Source organism: Opisthocomus hoazin, chromosome 3 (genome assembly GCF_030867145.1).
Source record: "Opisthocomus hoazin isolate bOpiHoa1 chromosome 3, bOpiHoa1.hap1, whole genome shotgun sequence".
Classification (NCBI taxonomy): domain Eukaryota; kingdom Metazoa; phylum Chordata; class Aves; order Opisthocomiformes; family Opisthocomidae; genus Opisthocomus; species Opisthocomus hoazin.
In genome coordinates, this window is record NC_134416.1 from 90,827,947 (window position 1) to 90,848,048 (window position 20,102).

Genomic DNA, 20,102 nt, shown 5'->3' on the forward strand with positions numbered 1-20,102 from the left:
TTAAAAAGAAATGTAAGGGAGAACAGACCACATTACGGGCTTCTGAGCTCTAGCAGATCTTGACAGCAAGTATAAAGGAAGGAACTGTGAACGTTTAGCTCTATAAGCACATTTGAAGCATCCTCTCTAGCAGTACCACAAATGCCTTTGCCGGGCTGCTGCAGCTTGCGCAGGTATTTTTCTAGCACACCGCTGCAGAGAAGTCCCCTATTTCAACTGCTGATTATACTAATGTTTTTGTTTCCATCCTCACTGCACACCGCCCACAGACATGCTTGCCCTTTATTTAGTCATGTAGAATAAACGAGGCAAGAGGGATTTTACTTCTCTTGCTTGGGACCTGACCACTTGTGGGAAAGAGGAATGGCAACTTTTTGAAAGAAAATTCAGAGACAGAGACACAGCATCCGCAACTTTTGGCAGGAGTGATGCAATACTAAGCAGGGGACAACAGGGATGGAAAGGACAAAAAAAGCATCGTACTCGAATAGTCATGGATGAGTCCCGATTCCTCCCCGGAGAGCGGTGATAAATGTTTTTTAGGTATGCTTCCAAAATAATGGTGAATCTCCCTTTCAGACAACGTGCAGAAAAAACACTGTCCACACTGCCAGCAATTCACCTAGCGAAAGGATGCGGCATGAGACCTGAGGACAAAGTAAATGAGGAGTAAGAGAAGAAAGGCTACTACATTTGTGTTCTGTCTTTCTTGATCTTGCAGAGACTTCCATCACATTGTTTCTAGATACCCAGGGTGCACGGGCTGTCAGTCACCAAAACCAGCTCGACAAGTGAAACAGCAAGCATGGCTCTGGCAGCAGTGGTGGAGACAAAGATGACTCCTCCGCTTCCTGCCTAGGTCTAACCTAGAAGGTCTTTGCCTTATCAACCACCACCAGTAGACAACTAAAAGACACCCCACACAGCGAGAGCAATGCCACCAACTCCCCTGTCGCAAAGGACGAGGCGGAGGGAAACCTGGAGTGGCCAAGGAAGAGGAAAGCCAGAAGCTGACACCATCATACCCTTTCTCGAGGGAAGGGAGCCAGCAACAGCGGAGGAGTGGGAACGCTTGCCATCCCCTCCTCCCTCAAGGCCACCACTAACTTCTGCTTTGCCAGCAGCCAGCGAGTCCAAACTGAAGGCAAACCTCAGATGTTGCGCTAAATCCTTCACGGCCTGTGAAGGCAGATCGAGTATCTCGGGCTCCTAACAGCCGGGGTACGTACTGTGGCATCCGTCTGGCTGAGTGTGGGCGAGGCATCATTTTTGAAGGAGAACAGAGCGCATCCCCCAAGCGCTGGCTGGTGGAAATTTCATTTTTCATTTGGAAAGGGCCATTGCGCCAAACAGCAGAGGCCTGTCCCCAGGACTGCTCATAAATTAGAGCTGAAGCTGCATCTTCAGGGTCCTGAAATGTTCACCAGCTGACAGCAGCACACCTTCCGGAATGGCTCCCTTCTGCCTTCTCAGGGAGGCCAGAAGCTACCTGCACGGCTGTGCTTGTGAAGCTACCAGGTGGGACCAACTTCATGTGAAATACCAAAAAAGAGAAACTCTCCCCATCCCAAAATACGATCTTCTAACGATGAAAAACCATGATAAACAGCTTTCAATAGGCTTTCTTCCATTTGTTGGAATTGTAGAAGCAATAGAAGCCTTAAAACATCTGCCAAATCATTCTACTTTTCAGTTTTGATTATCTGTCTGCTAGCTTGAGGTTAGCTTTAACTATATAGATGCAAGAAGTGAGAAAGCCATTCAGCTGAGATTTACTCTTAAGAAGTACCGGCTGTCTAAAACAAGCTATAAAATGTAGGCTCCCTGTCTGGTTTGCTGTATGGTTGCACGGCTTTGTGCTATTAATTGCAACCTGGCTAACAGCTGCTTGCCAATGTCTTTACTTCCTCACCATAAGAAAGGATTATATTTCCGTCTGGGTAAAAGGGTGACGCTGTCTTCTAAAAAGAAGTTAAGAGCAGCACAGAGAGGAGGAAGTCCACTGTGGCATGACAACTTGAATCACTGAGTATGCCCTCTTTTCTGCTCTGATAGACCCAGAGAGCGAAGGGGAACGCAGCTCACACTATTTTTTCCACATCTACTCCTCCTGGTCAGGTGTCAGATGGCCATGAGCTGGACCCACCAGGGACTGTTCTCCTTTCAACTCCCTTGACTCAGCCAGCCCTGTTTAAAACAAACTCGCAGCACTGGGGGACCGCTATCAAGGAAAGCACTTATGCACTGCAGGTATACAAGAAGTCACATACTACGTACTTCAAAATTAACCAGGGGCTCACTCTCACTGTGCAGCATCAGAGCATTGCTGCGAAGGACTTGCCCCACTGTGTCTGGAAGAGCCTTCCTCTCGGCTTCCTTATCCCTTCATCTCCTTCCCGTCATCAGTGCTGAACACCTCTTCCCAGTCTTTTCCTTTAGCTCTTCGTTTCACTCTTCTTCCCATCTTGCCTTCTGTGTAACTGCACAACCCTATTACCACACACTGCTAACCAACTATTTGTGAAGCCGGGTGCATGAGAGATGCTGCAATGTTAAAACATAAAGCCCCGGGCTGGAATGAATTTGCAGCTCGCTGGACTGACGGTTGCCCCCTGAAGTTACAACGGTTTGATTGACAAGGCTTTCTATTCCCAGAGGGGTTTGCAAAAGGTATTTGTAACTCTTGGGTCCAGAAGATGACAGGATAGATAGAAAGGACAGACAGATCTGACAGATACCTGCAGTGGCCAGCACCTGGACCCAGACTACTTGAGCTCATCACCCGAAAGCAACAAAACCAACTGCTCCATGGGAAGCAAACGATAACACGCTCCACATGTTACCGGGGTGCACAAATAGCTCAGAGGCATGTTGGTGCCTAATTGTGGTGATGTGGAGATGTACAAAAATACTGAGGCAACAATTGCTTTAGAGAAGAGTTTGACACTTGGTAGTCATGAGGAGATTTAAAACTCCCAACACATGCCTCAAGGCCTTTGACAATCGGACCCAAACTGCCTACCTGAGACCTTGCCAAGAAACAACACAGCCAACTCCTGTGAGCAAGTCTCCTGATACAGACAACATTTTGACTATGTAAATCAGCAGACAAATCATTGTGTTTTGCCTGTGAAATGAGGGAGTTCAGACTATTCATCTGTTCACAGGCTCAGACCAAATTCCGTATTGGAGCTCACAAGCCGTACACAACCTCTATCATCTCACTGCAAAGCGATACAGTGAAAGGCAAGGCTGCATTCACTGTATCTTCAATATTAACTTACTTATCCAAGAGGAGAACAAATTCTGACTAGATTACCTAGATGAAAAAGGAAAACCTCTGTAAGTCCTTTTCTTCCCATTTTCTAACCGATTTATCTACTTCATGTCAAGAATGGTCCTAAAGAAAATTCCTGGCATATTTTGTGTCAAAAACCTGAATAACAATCATGACTTTTGAAGGTGCTTACTAGACTGTTCTGTGCATTTGAATATTTTCTTTCACCATTTAGTCCAGTATTCTATGGGAGTAAATCATACCCTTTAATTAAACATTCTTGAGTATTTGGATTTTACCTCACAGATACACCACACCCTGCTTGTAAAAATTCCATCTCAGGCAGCCAAAGCGCTCGACTTACTCCAAAGATAAGTTATTAATTAGAATATCTGTAGATCATATATTTATAATCTGGTGCCATCCCTCCCCAGGGAGTCCAAAGTTTTATCTGCCAGATTACTTACCTGCAGCTGAAACAGAGCCATCGCTGGCTGGAATGTAGCCCTTATCTTGTGCAACTCCTCGCCTCCACTCTCAGAATGAAGAATGGGAGACAGGTCCAAATGGAGGATGTTTTTAAGATGTTCTGGATGTAAATCCCTTGAATTAAATTCAGCTCACTTCAAATATGGCTGTAGCTATCTAACTATGTGGGCTTCCTAAAGTCCCCATTCACTTTGTCTTGCTTCATTCAGAGGAATCCTCACCCTGGTCATGAACTCCTGCAAATGCGGAGGTGCCAGTGAGATGCCAACAGGCGTGATTTCTCTCCCCACAGTGGTCCCAGGTTTCACCCTCACCAGGCACGGCACCAGCTGGGGCACTGGCCCCATTCGGACTCAGAGGGGGGAGCACCCCAGTCTGAAATCACTGAAGGCAACGACAACTCACAAAATACTTCCCCGGGCCAAGGGGTAAAAGCCGGTGCCAGCCGTGACCTCACCAGCACCGCTCCCCGTCACCACTCGCCTGCCAATCTTCTGCAGCATTTTTAGCTCGCTAGGCGCGCCGGCTCATCCCACTCTCAAAACGTTTAGCAATCAAGAACAGCAATAGCTTGGGGCTGCCATGGCAGCCAAACACCCAAACAGGCAAAAGGCGAAACGTGAGAGAGGGGAACATCGTGTTACCGGGCTCGTTAGCCATCACGAGCAATTTGATGAACTCAAAACCGTAACGTTCTGCAGTGCAGAAGGCAGGGTGCAGCCATCCCACGGATGGAAATCCACGGGAAATCCTGCTGCCATGAATGGCTCCTGCAGGCTGTCTCCCAGTGAGCAAGCCCCAGGCAGATGATGGAGAGGTGGTAAGGAGCGAGTGGTGTCTTCCAGCACCAGGCTGGGGCAAGGCTCTGCTGCCATGGTCAGCCACCAGCACCCTCCAGGCTTGGCCCTTCCACGGGTCAGCATAAACCCCCTCGGCAGCCTGCCATGCTCAGCACTACCTGCCCTTTCCCAGGCTCAGGTTTGGGAGAGGAGGGTAACCTCATACACCGGCGGACATCCAGCACACTGCCAGGTCCCAGTGCAATGCTCTTCAGCTTTACATGCAGCCCTCTCCAGCTCCAGAGAAAAGTCACCAGCCTGGAGGAGCCACTACAGCCAAGTAAAAAAATGGTCTCCAACCCTGGACTTCATGTCACACCCACAAAAGACTCCTGCCCTCCTACACCACCGCTCTCCTCACCCAGCATGCCTGCCTTGGAAACCTTTGATTCTCAGACCTTCCACCTCCTACGAGATGGAGAAGCAGCAAGGAAGCTAATGTTGCCTGGAAAAAAAAAAGATAAACATGCTCTATCTGCAGAGAAGGCAACCTCCTGGCAATTTCAGTGGGGAACTGTGTCATGAGCAGCAGATGCTTTTTGGATTTAATTCTCTTCTGCCTTAGCAGGCCCTACAGATATGCGGAGGTATTAGTGTGAGAAAGTCTCCTGGTTTGGGAAGCAGGATGCTAGCGAGAGGGGGTCTGAAACTGAAAAGGCAGGAAGAGACCTCTTGCACATTCTCTTCTTGTCAAAGGTAAAGGGGAAGAGCTTTAAGAAAAGCAGAATTTAAGCAAGCTCCCCCGAAGCCTAGACGTAAGAAAGATCCGACTGCCTACACAGGGCAAAAAAATAACACAAAACGGTAGCGCAAGAGGTCAGAGCAGTTTTATGAGGAGTTTCCCTGAGTCAACACAACTGAAAACACCAGGAAGTATTAGAGGGAAAAGCTTGATCCAAAATCTCTCACGTGAATACACTCAGATACTATGCGAGCTTACACCCAAGTGCAAACTTCGAAGCTTGGGCTCCTTTCTTTATAACATAGTGGGCTGAATCAAACCCGACCCAAATGTCCACAGCATCTGGAAATATGTTGATTCAGGGATGCATTTCACAGCTTTGTTAGTCACTGATTTATCAGAAATTACTCCCTAGATTTCCTCCTCCACCTTTCATTTACTTACAAGCACTTTAGTTTTTCAAGCACTTCTTTCTTTATAAGTACTTACTATTTCTCTCCTAAAAAGTATTTGTAAGTACTTTCTTCTGGGAAGCACTTTCCATCCATCCATCCATCCATCCAAATCTGGTCTAAGTCAAAACCTTTTAAGTATTTCCTCATACAAGTAACTCGAGCCAGGATGGCCATGTCAGCACGGAGAAGCTTTTTCTGGCCCTCTTTATGTTTCTGTCCTTTTTGGTGGAAAGGATGTTCAGGTTGTAATAAAAGGAATGAAAAATACATTAATCCTTATTAAACCGGTAGAGCCGATTGACAGGGCTCGGACTGGCTGCTTCCTCCCCTCTCCCTTCGTGCCCTTCCGCAGTTTCCTCTCCTCTTCTGCCACGCTTGTTTGTGTTTGGAAGCAGTGCGCTCGCTCCCAGCAGACTGGGACAGGCGATGAGAGGGGAAATGTCTGGACACATTCAGTCCAATTAAATGTTGGCATCACATTCAGTCTTTCCAAAAAGCACGTAGGAAACTTTAAACACCAGGCTGGCTGCTGCAAATTCATGCCTCGCCATTTACATTTCCTTGCATCAAGCCACAAACAAAGTAGGTATTAATTGTCACCAAGCCTGTCTGCCACAAGCCCCTCCTCAATATCATTCACAAATGGTCTGCTGAAACCTTTCGTCTTTCAGCAGATGACTTCCATAATCCCATGTCACTGACGAGTTTTGGCAGGGCTAAAGAGCAAACCACGTTTGCTGCTGACAACTCCCCTCACTCTCCTTCCTCAGCTGCTGCGGCAGCACACAGACTCTGCAGGGCATTCCCTGCCCGGCGTCATCTCGGACTCGCAGTCGCTCCTTCAAACAACGTGCTTGCTAACAGGGTTTTACAGCAAACCAACCAAGCCGCACGAGCCCTGCACGTGTGGGCTGCACACCAGCTTGAGACCCCCGGCCTCCCGACCAGCTGCTGCTCCGGCAGCAAGAGCTGTGGGGTAAACCCAAGTGGCATGAGCAGCGCCTGCCTCCCTCTTCAGATGCTGCCTCGACACTCGCGGGCAGCGACACAACCCCAGCTCCGCAGCATGGCGGGTCACAACCCCAACAGAAGGCACTGGAAGTTTAACCGCCGGCTGAGAAAAAAGCAGCTGAGGAGGGAGGGGCACAGTCAGCTCTCTCCCGCTGCTTCTTCTTTCTTACGTCTTAAATGACTCAATCTTGTTCTTCCCACTCCTGAGAAAAGTCCTTTAGAAATGGATGAGACTAGTCATGTAAATGAATTAAGGGTCAGTTTACAGTGTTATTAAATTAAATGCTTTATATACAGTAACTGAAGAGTTCGGCAGAATTCATGAAACTAGATTCAGACCTCACGTGCTTTCCAGAGCGGCTGGAAGGGTTTAAGAAACTAAACAGCAGAAGCTCACAGAGCCTCCCTTTGCTCAGCATTCACTGCCACATCCAAGCCAGCAACGCGCTCCCGCACTGCTGCTACAGCTCAGCCCTCCAACATGTGTTCACAGCTCTGATTAGATCCAACCGCGCGTTAGGGACGAAGTGTACCAAGGCACGTTCCCAGCCGATTGGAGTACAAACTGCGTGTCGGCAATCTGACTGCACAGACAGGTCCCCGGTCACCACTCGCCAGCTGAACCCTTGCTAAGTCGTATGCAGACAGAGCGGCAACCTGCTTGCGCCGTGTCCACACCGCTAAGAGCGAGCAGATGCTCTTGCCTTGTTTTTAATGAAGGCTTGACCCATCCAGTTTAAAATACACTCTAAGGCGTGTTCACGGGCACCAATCTCTGAGGATGGGAAAAAAAATGTCCCATTGCTTTTCGGTTTTGGAGAATAAAGGGTGCTCAGCACAGAGCGCCGAGTTCAACAACCTGCGCTGCTCGTTACATGCTTTGGTACCTGCACAATGGGGTGGCCCCCCGCAGACGCCTTCACAGCCCCTCGGCTGCCTTCCGTCTCGTAATGAGCTCGGTGGTGGGATTTCGGCTGCACCTCAATACGCAGTTCGTAAGGTCCTGAGTGAGATGGCAGCTGCCAATCAAGGGCAGGCAGGGATGGGCTATAACGGAAAGGAAAATGTATTAAAAATTAACATCAAGTACACTATCACAAAACCACAAGCATCCAGCACTATTACTTTAGAGACCGTGTTTCGCAGTTCATCCTTCACCATCTTACATCTAAAATTTCATCAACATGGATAATGCCACGGCATAAGTAATTTAGAAGGTAATGGTTATTTCACGAAGATTTATGGGTTGAGCGTATCTGACGGCCCAGATGCTATCCAATTTGTAAACAAAATGGAAAAATGTTAAGATAGAGCTTACAAATATTTTAATAGATTGATTCTTGAACCAAAAGGAGAAAGGAAAGTGGGAAGACGCAGAGGAATTTAAGGAAGAGGATTTCTGCGGTGAAAGCGAATGCCAAAACAGCTCTGGAGGATTTCTGCATTTAATGAATCAAACGGGTTTCAACAAATCTGCTCAGTTTACAGAGAGTGGAAAGAAGAAAGTAAGCCACTTCCCAGGTTCCTTCCCAACAGAAAACTTCGCCAGAGAGTCTCCAAGCAAAGCCGAGCTCGTTCTGGTTCATGCACTGCAAGGGAGCAAGCTCTGAAGTCAGAAATTGCTGACAAATCCTACCAGCAATGACGCACAAGCCCAAAGAAAATCCAGCTCACTCTTCCAGCCCTCTACTGACGCGGCAATTAACTGGAATATTAAGGACTCATTACCATCACACAAGCCAGCAGGCCCGACAGCATGCGACGGTGAGGAAGTGTCATTCTTAGCAACCCACTTCCACACTTGAAAATAGTCAGGAGAGCTGGGCTGTAAGAAATGCCCAGCTGACACTTGGAGTCAAGAAAAAAAAGAAAAAAGAAACAAACAAGCACTGCAGAAACTGCAGGCCTGAGACAAATTTATTGATATTAAAATCAAAGCAAAAAGCCTCATGACAAAAACACTGATTTTCTGCCTAGCGTATATGCTTTCCCTTGGTGAATTCTCCTCACCGAGTGCCCTTCACCAGTAGTTAAACAGCACAACCGCAACACACTACCCTGCCCTCTTACTTCAAGCTTTATTATCTCTCCCATCAGCCTGGAGAAGACGACCACCAAGCAGAAAACCACGGTCAGTCCTCGACTCTTTGTCGTCACCACGGACTGGGTGGACTGGGGCTCGCCACGGCGAGAGGGCTCGTCCCACCGCAACAGGCAGACGAGGACGCTGAAGGGCTCGCGAGCTCTCGCCGCAGCCTGCGAGGAGGCTGGCCGCCGGGGATTCACCAGCCCCCCGCCTCGCCGCTACAGCCCCGGTACAAGGACGGCCCGAGCGGTGCGAATCACGTCTGCAACAAGCAGGCTGGGAGGGAAAGGATGCAGAAGAGCTCCCGTGCTGGACGCACACGCTATAAACACACATTCAGCCGGAGACTGAACACTCCCTTTCCCCGTCCCAGGGACCCACACGCTAACCCAGCGCGCCTGTGGCTCCTCAGCCATTACAGCTCCCGCACCCCCCAAAGCATCCCTGCTGTCTCCCACCGCAGGACCCTTTAACCTCTTGCACCAGCTTTTTCTTTTTTTTATAAAGTGCTTATCCAGCCCTTTATCAGCAGCATATTTAACTTCTCTCTGCTAGTGTCTATGTGCATGTACACTGATGCGGCTTCAGGTGGTGCCAAGTTTCCCTACACGATGGTTCTTCGCTGCTCATAAACCCGAGCCATGTGATGTGAATCCCTACAGACCCGCACCACATGCATTACAGGGGCCAGCTGGAGGCACCAAGTCCCAGCCCAGGGCGAGGACCAGGACCACCCTCATGCCCTCGGCACCCCCCGCTACCCCAGTAAGGCTTGCTAACGAGACGCAGGCTCCGAACTTCCAGCTGCTCTGCTCTCCAGCCCTCAGGACACCAAGCATCCTCAAAAACAACAGAGGAGGAGAGAAGACAGTAGCCATATAGCTCCCAGCTCAGCCCAAATGCAAGCTCATCTGACAGAAAGATGTTGCCTCTGTGAGGTCTCCCAGCTGCCAAGAACATCTGGACCCAGCAGGAGCCAGCGGGGCACTCTCTGCGGAGGCAAGACCCTGCCAGGGACAAATCCTGAATTTGGCTACCCCATCCTCAAGCATGGGAGCCCCAGCCTTAGCCAGAGGCAGGCTACTACATCGTCCGAGCTCCTGTGCAGGCCTTCCCCCCAAAATGGCCAGGGCCCACCCTGGGGGCGAGGAGAAGCTCTTCCGCTGTTAAGACACTCAGCAAAGAGACAGCAAAAAAACGACAGTCGATTGCCCATTGTATACAGCCACTCTTCTTTGTCTAGCACATTAGGTACACATACTTTAGCCTGAAAAAGTCACTCTCGCAAAAAAAAACAATTCCGGATAAACGACATTTGACTAATGATAAATGACAAAGAGCAGAGCAAAACAGCTGTGTCTCTCCTGGTGATGATCAGAACACATTTTTAAACAGATGTTTCTGGTTTTAAATAAATTCTCACTTCATGGATTTTTTTTTTCTGAAGACACAACGTCTACCAGATTATAAATTTTTAGCACTTCATTAAAAAGGACAACTCTGACCGGTAGCATGTAGCCCTCAAGTGATGAGGGCTTTTTTTTAACATACCTGGAAGTAAGTAATAGCAATTAATAGTTTTTTAACCTACCTGGAAGTAATAGTTCCATAACTAATTATATCTCTTTAAAAAACAAAAAAACCCACAAAAAACCCCTTCAAATCAGCACCTGAGAAAGACAGTATAATTAAGCTGTAAAATTAATGTCCTCAAGTAAAGCCTGAAAATAAAAATACAGTTTGCTGTTAGTCTGCAATCTATCACTGAAATTCCAAACTACCACCTGCCCAATTATAAATTGACAATTAATGGCAGTTTTCCTGATAAAGGAAGCAGAGTGATGCATTTAACAGTGTCACGGGCTGGAGCTGCCAGAGCTATTTCCTATGATAGGTTATCTTCATCATGCACTTCATTTCCTGCGGCTAAACGTGGTTAAAGGAAAAAGTCACCAAGCAAATGGTGTAGTGGTAAAATCAAATCTGGCTGCTGCAAATAAACCTTAGCAATTTGAAAAGGCCCAAACTACCTCACCTAGCCAGCATCGGGCAGAGGGGAGCAGGGCCCCTCGCAGGGGTCAAGAGGAGCAATAGAAGGTCTTCATGCAGTCTTCCTATCAAATATACATCAGTGTATTTCCCTCAGATCGAATTTTCCACCAACTGAAAACCTGTCCCATTCCTTTCCACGCCATAATAACTCTAACTGTAGTCCTCCTAAATGCTGTAACGAGGGATGGTTGTTTCAAGGCGGGTACATGAAACCTGGCACTAGGCTGTAGCAAACTCGCTCGGTGTAACTCCATCCTACATAAATCAGATTACTAAACACATGAATAGTGATTTATTTTGCATACACCAGATACACAATATGATTAAATCAAAAACAGATTATCCAGTCTGGCTGACTTCTGCCTTTAGCAGAAAGATTTATCAAGTTACAAAAAAAAAAAAAAAAAAAAGATACTAAGCAGCACACTGGAATATGGCATAGACAGGGAGGAAACCAAGCCAAAAACTTCTACTCAACTTTGCAAAGGTGTTTAAGCCCGATTTTCACATGACTGCTATGCATTTGGGAATTAAATTGCCATTACGCTTTCTAAGCTACTAGATGCCCAAGGCCATTTGAAAAAGAGCTCTGCAAACCTTTGTGTCCTTAACTCGGCTGCTGTGCAAAGGGTGGCAGCAGGACTGCCAGTTGCGCACAGTGACTAACCCTGCTCCGTGGCCGCGTCCCACGGCGTGGAGTCACCTACCCCAGACCGCTGCCTGACAGCGGCACGAGCCCCTGCCTGGAAGAGCAGCGCTGCAGCGAGCTTCGGCACCCAAACTCAAGCAAGTGGCTGAGACCGGGTGCCCTGCACTGAACTTCTCTTTTCTAACAGGGAGTGATCCTTCAGACAGAAAAACATAAACTAGAGGAACCACAGGGCTGCTGAAACTTTTACCAGGCTGCTAGCTTGCCCCTGCTCCAACTGTGCACCAAATGCAAATATGGTTACAATTTATTATTTATTACCCACGTCTCACATCAAAGCGGATGTCTGTTAATGATCCTTAAGTGTTTTTTGGAAGAGGAAGAAAACAACGATGATGCCTACGTGTCCACCAACTTGATGGTGGCAAGAAAAATATACCTGCTTTATGTTTCACCTATGAGTTAATGTGGGTAGATTTTGCTCTCTTTTTTTTTTTTTAATTTCCTGTCTGCCAATCGAGCAATCTGGCTGCGAGCTGTTAAAATAGATGCTGCGTCCCACCCCAGACTTGGCTGCATTTTGCTGGCATGCGGAGCAAGCAGCTCCTCCGCGGAGTGCATGCGGCGCACGGGAATTCCTCACGCCGAAGTCTGAAAGCGCAAGTTGTCGTCATGCTCCCGGGTACCACTTAACACCAGCGTCCTAAAATTTCACATTCAGAGATGGATTTGCATGGGAAATTTTGCATTTGTTGGCTTAGAGAAGGAAGAAGAAACTCTTGCTGTGGGAGCAGAGATAAGAAGTGGCCGGCATCACAGCTCTGCTCGTTCTTTATTTAGAATCACACAGTGCTAAAGTGAGCTGGTGAAGGAAGGCCATTAATAAGATGCTCACAGGGCCCTTTGAATGAACTGAAACACAGTCAGGAGAAAGCGTGGGGAGGATTAAATCAAACAGACAAGCAAACAAACAAATCAGTTTACTGAGACAGGCTTCCAAGCAGCCTTCAGCCTTACGGTACAGCAACCCAATGCAATCACAAGTCGCTGCTGCGTGGTGGCAGGCCAAACTTGTTGCAGCATCTACATGTCCCCATCCAACACAAACATAGCAGGAGAGAGAAAAAGGTTAGCAGCATTGCGGGCTCTTCCCTGTCCACTGCCCCAGCCCCTCAATTAACGCTAACGAGTCCCAGGAGATGGTCACCAACACACAGCCACAAGTCCCCACGGCATCGGGTCTATGCCCAGGCAGCCCTGCCTTTGCTTTGTCTGAGGAACTTCCTCTCGCTCGCCATAAACATACCAGTTCGCCACGAACGTGCAGGTCAGCAACTCCGGTGCTGCTGCACCCGTGACTGTCTCATCTTAAGATAGCTGGTGCCCTTTTCCACCCTCAGAAAACCCCAGTTTCTTGAGAAACTCAACTTCTCCCAAGTAAGGCTGTTCTCTATCTCATGATCTGGACCAAAACTTCTATTTAAAAAAAACAAAAACAAAACTAAACAAACAAGCATCAAGAGCATCTGAAAGGTCCACAAATCAAAAGAAAGAGAAGGAAAAAATATGCCACATGTTAAAATGACAATTTTTAAGGAAATCATATGGTTTGGGGCCTCAATGAATGATTTTTGCATGCCTGAGTTTAACACTGTCACAGTCATGAAAGTGGAATCCAAAAAAATAAACAAGCCCATTGATGCAGATGAAAGTCAAACATGCTTTTGCAACTGGTAAGGCAGGTATCCAGCCATACATTCTCTGGGTGCAAACTGCAGCTTCCAGACGCAAAACTACACGACCCCATGTCTGTGAGGTCAAGAACATACACGTATATTTTTGAGGCTGAATAAGAGACTGCAGCTAAAGAAAATGTGGCTTTCAACGGTTAAAAAAACCCAACAAACTGCACAAGAAAACAGAGTGGGGAGCTTTTACAAGCCACCTGGAACGGCGTGTCTCTTCCTGGAAGCTCCTTTTGGTGTGGTAGACCTCATAGATGCCATACGCCCGACCAAAAAACCCAACCATTTCTCTTCCCCCTCCCCCCAAAACACACTACATTTAACGAAAACTCCAGTGTTGCAGGCCAATACACTTCTTGGATTAAACTGATGACGCTTGAAGTAACTGCAATGCATTACTTTTCAACGAGTAAGAAACTGTCTCTGGGAAACGGCAGGTTGTGTTTAGTCAGATACAGCGGCTCAGGAGGAAGTCATAAAAAACGTGTGGGATACTCAGAAACCCGGCGCTTTCGTGAGTGCCTATACTTCTTGTTGTAACACAGGATGATTCAGGACGTGCTAATGAGCGGGTAAACAAATAAAAATGGCATTTTAGCTTTGGAAACAGTGACTAGCACTGCCCCCACGCCCGCAGGCAGAAGTCCAGTCCCGTACTTCCATTTTGACTTTGACATTTTTGCCCGTGAGAGATTCTGCACCACCCAGCACTGAGAAGTGATGGAGAAATGTCACCACTGAGACAGCAAGGGCTCGAGAAACACAGAGCATCACCTGCTCATACAGTAACTGCCTGGCAGAGCACTTCTTTTTAAACTGTTGGCTACATTAACAATAAAAGAGGGACCATAGACAGAAACTTCTTGCATGCGAGGGAGACAGCACAATGCATAAATGCTGAAATAAAAAAAGACCTTGGAGCTAAAAGCTAAAGCAGAAATTCACAAAAACCATCTCTTGACTCTCCACATAATAATTTACCTCCAGTTTCTGAGGCAGATTGGTGCATTTAGGTAATCCGTTGTGGTCTGGAAAAGGTACGACTGCCATCACTACCTCTGGGTCTGTTCCAAAGCTTCCCCTGAAAATCTCTGCTCAGTCTCTAAATATTTTCTACATCCAAAGATCTGGCACAAGGCCCTGGGCTGCAACTGAAGCGCCGCAGACAACTCCCCAGCAGACCCGGGTCACCCTGCGCATCTCCAGCCTCAGTGGTGGCATCGGGCTCTGCCATCTCATGCCGTCTCGTGACCCTCAGCACCCACGAGTCCCGTGCAGGAACAGAGCCACGCATTCACAGCCCTCGAGGGGGACAGGCGATCCCAAACCTGCTCCGAAGAGCCCACAGCCTGGGGAGCGGGTCCTCGTAAGCACCCAGGAGAAGCAGGAGGCACAGCTGGGCTTGTTCAGCCTGAAGAAGAGAAGGCTGCGAGGGGACCTTATAAATGCTTATAAATATCTGAAGGGTGGGTGTCAGGAGGACAGGGCCAGACTCTTTTCAGTGGTGCCCAGCGACAGGACAAGGGGCAACGGGCACAAACTGAAGCAGAGGAAGTTCCAGCTGAACACGAGGAAGAACTTCTTCACTCTGAGGGTGACGGAGCCCTGGAACAGGCTGCCCAGGGAGGTTGTGGAGTCTCCTTCTCTGGAGATATTCAAGACCCGCCTGGACACGGTCCTGTGCAGCCTGCTGTAGGTGACCCTGCTTCGGCAGGGGGGTTGGACTGGATGACCCCCAGAGGTCCCTTCCAACCCCTAACATTCTGTGAGTCTGTGATTCTGTCTCTGTTAAGGCAGGCGTTATTACAATCTTACTATTACATACTCTTACTATTCCTTTGCTCTGGGACTTGAAAAGCCTAAAGTGGATTGAGCTTCAACTACAACAAATGAAAAACATCATCAATTTTAGAAACAATACAAAAAAACAGTTTCCCTTTTAGACTGACGCCCGCTGTAAAGCCTCGGGACTGCCTGCTCCCTCCTGCCCTCAAAGAGACGGGAATGCAGGAGAGGGAGGGAAAGGCGTCAGTGATTTTCCAAGGCATGTTGGCTTTTGATGAAAATTGCCCCGCGTATTCAGGAAGAGACAGAGGAGGTAATCATATCTGGTTATCTCGAAATCATTATGACCGGGTAGATTTTGGAGCCCGAGTTGTTTGTTGGAACCCACCCCTCCAGCCCTCGCGTTTGAAACAGAACAGATGTGTAACATAACAGGAAAAAAAATCCAGCTCTGTTGTGACAAATTCTTAACCAATTTTTTTGGAAAGATTTAAAATAACATCGTTTCTGTTGCGTAGGCTCTGATCCTGTTGACGTCCGTGCTCAGTTGCCCAGCGCTTTCATATACATAAAACGAGAGGTATTTTTGGTGGAAGGAAGCACGGTCAGTGTATCTGATTGGTAAAATAACTTAAAATCACATTGCGACAGTAACTTCCAACTGCCCCAGAGCACGAGTTAATGAGATCACATGGAAACATATTGCGAACCAGGAAACATACTTTATACAAGACCAAAACAGTGGAAAAAAATGTTAAATACACAACGTAGTGGGGCTCCGTTTTGTACACTTCACCTTTCTTGTTTGTGTTAGCGCCCAGGCCCACCGGGTGCCTCCGGACGGACGGCAGCAAAGTGCCTTGGGGCTGCTCACTGCAAGGGAAAGATAAAAGCCTGTTTGGCCAAACTGTCCCATTGCTGCCCTCGAAGTCTTCGGCAGCAAGTAGCCCCCCAGCGCAAAAGCCAACGGCCAGCCCCTCTGCTCAGCACGGGCTACTTCGCACTTCAGTGGCAGAACATAAAAGGCTTTTTTTTTTTTTAAGTACACGGGAAGGCTCTCAAGGATTTCCCTGGTGTTCAAAGTCCCCATCCCAGCTCCGCAATGCAGCGAGCGCCTGCCTCGGGACGGCGCGGCCAGACCCAGAGGGGCTGCTGCACTTCCCAGCACCGAACTGAGCCAGCGTCCCGCAAGGAGCTTGGGCTACACAGAGAGGAGAAGGAGGAGGAGAAGAATGATGAGGAAGGGGACCACAGCACTACATGGTGTAACGCAAAGGGTCGTGGAACGCTCAGTCTCAGTCCTGGGAGACAGCACGTGGCAGAGAGGTGCTGGCTGGAGAAAAGTGAGCCTGACAAGGTTGAGAGCCGGGGGATGTATCGCTAATTAAAACATTTCAGCTATGCATCCACTTTTGTAATTTTGAGCAAGACAGCTTTGCTGTCAGAAGCAAGCAGCCAGGTGTGCTGGGGGAGGAAGAGGAGAGGAGGTGGCCATCACAACCAGCGGCAGGGAACAGCCCGCAAACTTTTGGAAAGTAGCACTCTTTTCCTGCACCACTTGCTTCTGCATACACAGCCTTCAGAAGACTTCAAAATAAGGACCATAACCAAGACCGAAAGAGAACGCAATGGATATAATTCTGGCTATTCCGTGGTGCTTCCCACCCGGAGTCCTCTTGTGATCAATAAGTGTGACCAGTATACTGAGTGTTAGCAGCTGACAAATAAGGTGTTATTCATTAAACATAAAAATGGTGGGGAAGGGGGAAAAAAGATCACCGTCCAACACAGATAGGAAAAGAAAATTGATAAGCAGCTTTCAGACGAAGCGAAGTAAAAGCAGAAATAACGCACAAAAGAACTATATTCCTATCCTGTTTGTATTCACTGCCTATAAAGCGTCAACATAAAAGGCCCTGCAAGAGCCACAATAATGAGACCACCTCCTCGTCCTGCAATAAAAACATACTAAGACATGATGAACTATCAAAGTAAAGCTACCGGTTTGATGGCACCAAATTGTCCTGCTGCCCAGTGAGCTTCTGAGTACCCCACTTCATAGAACCATAGAATGCTTTGGGTTTGAAGAGACCTTTAGAGGTCATCTAGCCCAACCCCCCTGCAGTGAGCAGGGACATCTTCAACTAGACCTGGGTGCTCAGAACCTCATCCAACCTGGCCTTGAATGCTTCCAGGGATGGGGCCTCCACTACCTCTCTGGGCAACCAGTTCCAGTGTTTCATCACCCTTATCGTAAAAAATTTCTTCCTTGTATCTAGTCTAAATCTGCCCTCTCTTAGTTTAAAGCCATCGCTCCTTGTCCTACCACAACAAGCCCTGCTAAAAATATTTTTCCAATCCTTCTTGTAGGCCCCTTCAGGTACTGGAAGGCTGCCATAAGACCTCCCCGCAGCCTTCTCTTCTCCAGGCTGAACAGCCCCAACTCTCTCAGCCTTTCCTCACAGGAGAGGTGCTCCAGCCCTCGGATCTTCTTTGTGGCCCTCCCCTGGACCCACCTTCAGACTGCCTGGGCTGGGGCTCGTCCCCTGGGAAGCAGATAACCACTTACAACCCACGCATGGCCAGCTCCTAGAACAGCCTCTCACGGTCACGCCCCACCAACAACAGAGGCAGCGTCACAAGATACAGCCAAGTGGAATGAGCGGATGGGCAGCTTTAGCAGGAAGCAGAGACAGGAAGGGGAAGGAGGGGAAAAAAAGCATGCATTAAAGATACTACCAGGATTGCCCTCTAAGTCGGGGTTCCTCACCTCATGTAGGATGTCGGAGACAGAGGCTTTGGTTTGGCCCACTGGTAGGGATGCTGTGGCACAGACAGGTACTGCTCACAGAAGTTTCCTTTCCTGATGTGCTGAAAGCTGGAGAAGTCTTCTGGTGACAAGTCGGCAGTTGGCGATATGGTCCCGTGATCCTCGCCAGCTGGTTCCGTTTTGAGAGTCATGGATGGGGTGTGGTCAATGGCGGTCTTCCTCGACTTGATGGGAATCCCATCGTTCATATCTATGGTGCTGTCGGTGGTGAGGGCGTTGATGGCGGCGACGATGGCGGAGCTGGTGTACTGGTTGGTGTTCCCCAGCCACGTCTCGTCCGTGACGCTCACCCGCGGCGAGTTTTGTGGAGAAGGCGTGGGGGAGTGGTGCGGGGAGTAGGAGGTCTGCCGGCCATTGAGGCTGTACTTTCTCTTATTGCAGGGAGACGGAGGCCTGGAGTTGCGAGCCCCCAGCCAGTTCTCCTCCGTGATGCTTGTCCTGGGAGATGTCGATGGAGAGTGCCTCGGGGAAGTGAGCAAAGTGCAGGCCACCATGCTGCGCTGGTAGCCCTCCTCTGTGTCGGTGGTCTTCGGAGAGACACACGGCGACTGCCACGGAGAGGTCTGGGGTGAAGTGTATGGATACGAGTAGTTGGACTCGTAGGAAGACGCTTCAGAGTTGCAGCTCCTGGAAGACAAGCTACTCGCTGGACTCAGGCAGGACGGGTCTCTGTACGCCTCGATGTTCGGCAAGTTCAAAGTGGCAGTGGAAGGCGACCGCTTGGCGTTTGGGATGGCCTCCTCGACCTCATCGTGGAAAAACTGGTTGTTGTTATGATGAAGTCCCATGTAAGAAGTGATCTCAATTCTAGGGCTCTCCAGCGCTGGAGCTCCATTAGGTCTGATGTTTGGTGGCACGTAATACTCGGAGGCCCCGCTGTCCATGTGTCCTCCGTATCCAGAAGGATGGTTTGTTGATGGGACAACTGAAATGACGGGATTTGATGTCTGAAGGCCATGACATGGAGATGACAATGAGGAATGTGCCACATTTAGAGGCAAGCCAGCATTTACGTTTGAAGATGCGTAATTATAGTGTTCTGGAAACAAACAAACAAACAAAAAAGAATTGTATGAGGTGCTGCACAAATCTACTCACTTAGTAACATACCCAGCTGGAGCGCAGGGACATGGCACAACACACAACAACGCAGCCCTCAGCCATGCCATGCTAAGGGAGAAGCTGCAGACCAGCATCCTCCAAAACGCCACTAACTGAACAGCACAAGACAAGCACTCTTGGGAGGAGGATGTACATGGACGGAGTCTGTCTCGAGGATGCTCTTCTTATGTGAATCTGCAGAGCAAAAAATCAAGTCCTCAAACAACGCTGCTTCAGGATTCAGAGACTGCTGTGCTGCTCAAGAGACGTGCTTTTACGTAAGCGAGCCTAATTCCCCCTCTGAAAAGCTGGAATACACAAAAAACAAAAGCGGAGGCCGACTAAGGCAAAGAACGTGGTCAACTGCATTCTGTTAAAAGAATTATACACAACCGAAATTTCCATTACAGCAAGTTTCCAACTGGTTCCAGTTAACTAGGATTTTGGAATGAGATGGATCTATCGACCTGCTCTGGTTTCTGGGACCACTTATCCTCCAGCGCAACTGGCAGAGGCCAGGTGAAGGATAAACATGGATGCCTCGCCGCTCCGCGACAGCTGAAACTGCCGGTTATCGCACGCGCCAGACCGAGCGCTGCCAGCAGCGCGCCGTTGGCCAGCGGTCCGACTGTCTAACAGCTCCGGGTGTATAAAAGTAACAGCAGCGCTGCACAGTCAGTACAGAAAACTGGGAAGGTGACGGATCATCACGTCACGGACTTGTGCCGGTGGGCTCCCCGACCCAGCACAGGGGAGCAACCCGCCCTTCACGTCCCTCCGTCCCTGCTGCGCTGCGGGGACCAGTATCTTGGAGCTGGTCCGCAGGAGACCAACACCGCCCCGCCTCACCGTCGGCCTGCCAAAGGGACCCCTTCAGCCCCTCTCCCCCGTCCCGGGCTGCACGCGCGTCTCTCTCTGCCACCCACAGACACGGGTGGGCCGTGCGCGGGGAGACGGGCAGCCCTCAGCCAAGGGCAACGTGCCCTGGTGCTCCGAGCAGCGGCAGAACCAGGAGTCACCCACCCCGTCCCTTGCGATACGGGGAAGCTCTGCGTCACCAGCACATGTGGGCCAGAGCCCCTAACGCCAGCACCTCCTGCC

At 49.0% G+C, this 20,102-nt stretch overlaps 1 protein-coding gene across 5 annotated transcripts in view; it reads right to left on the minus strand.

The window, feature by feature from the left end:
- The window catches only part of NFATC1 (nuclear factor of activated T cells 1), a 116,010-nt gene that overhangs the window by 89,240 nt on the left and 6,668 nt on the right, over positions 1–20,102 (minus strand). For all 5 annotated transcript variants that reach the window (XM_075417043.1, XM_075417048.1, XM_075417046.1 and 2 more), the window contains exons 2-3: positions 17,841–18,939; positions 7,641–7,800 (exon numbers count right to left, since the gene is read on the minus strand). In XM_075417043.1, coding sequence (XP_075273158.1) covers positions 7,641–7,800; positions 17,841–18,939 — 1,259 coding nt within the window. The remainder of the gene's footprint in view (positions 1–7,640; positions 7,801–17,840; positions 18,940–20,102) is intronic.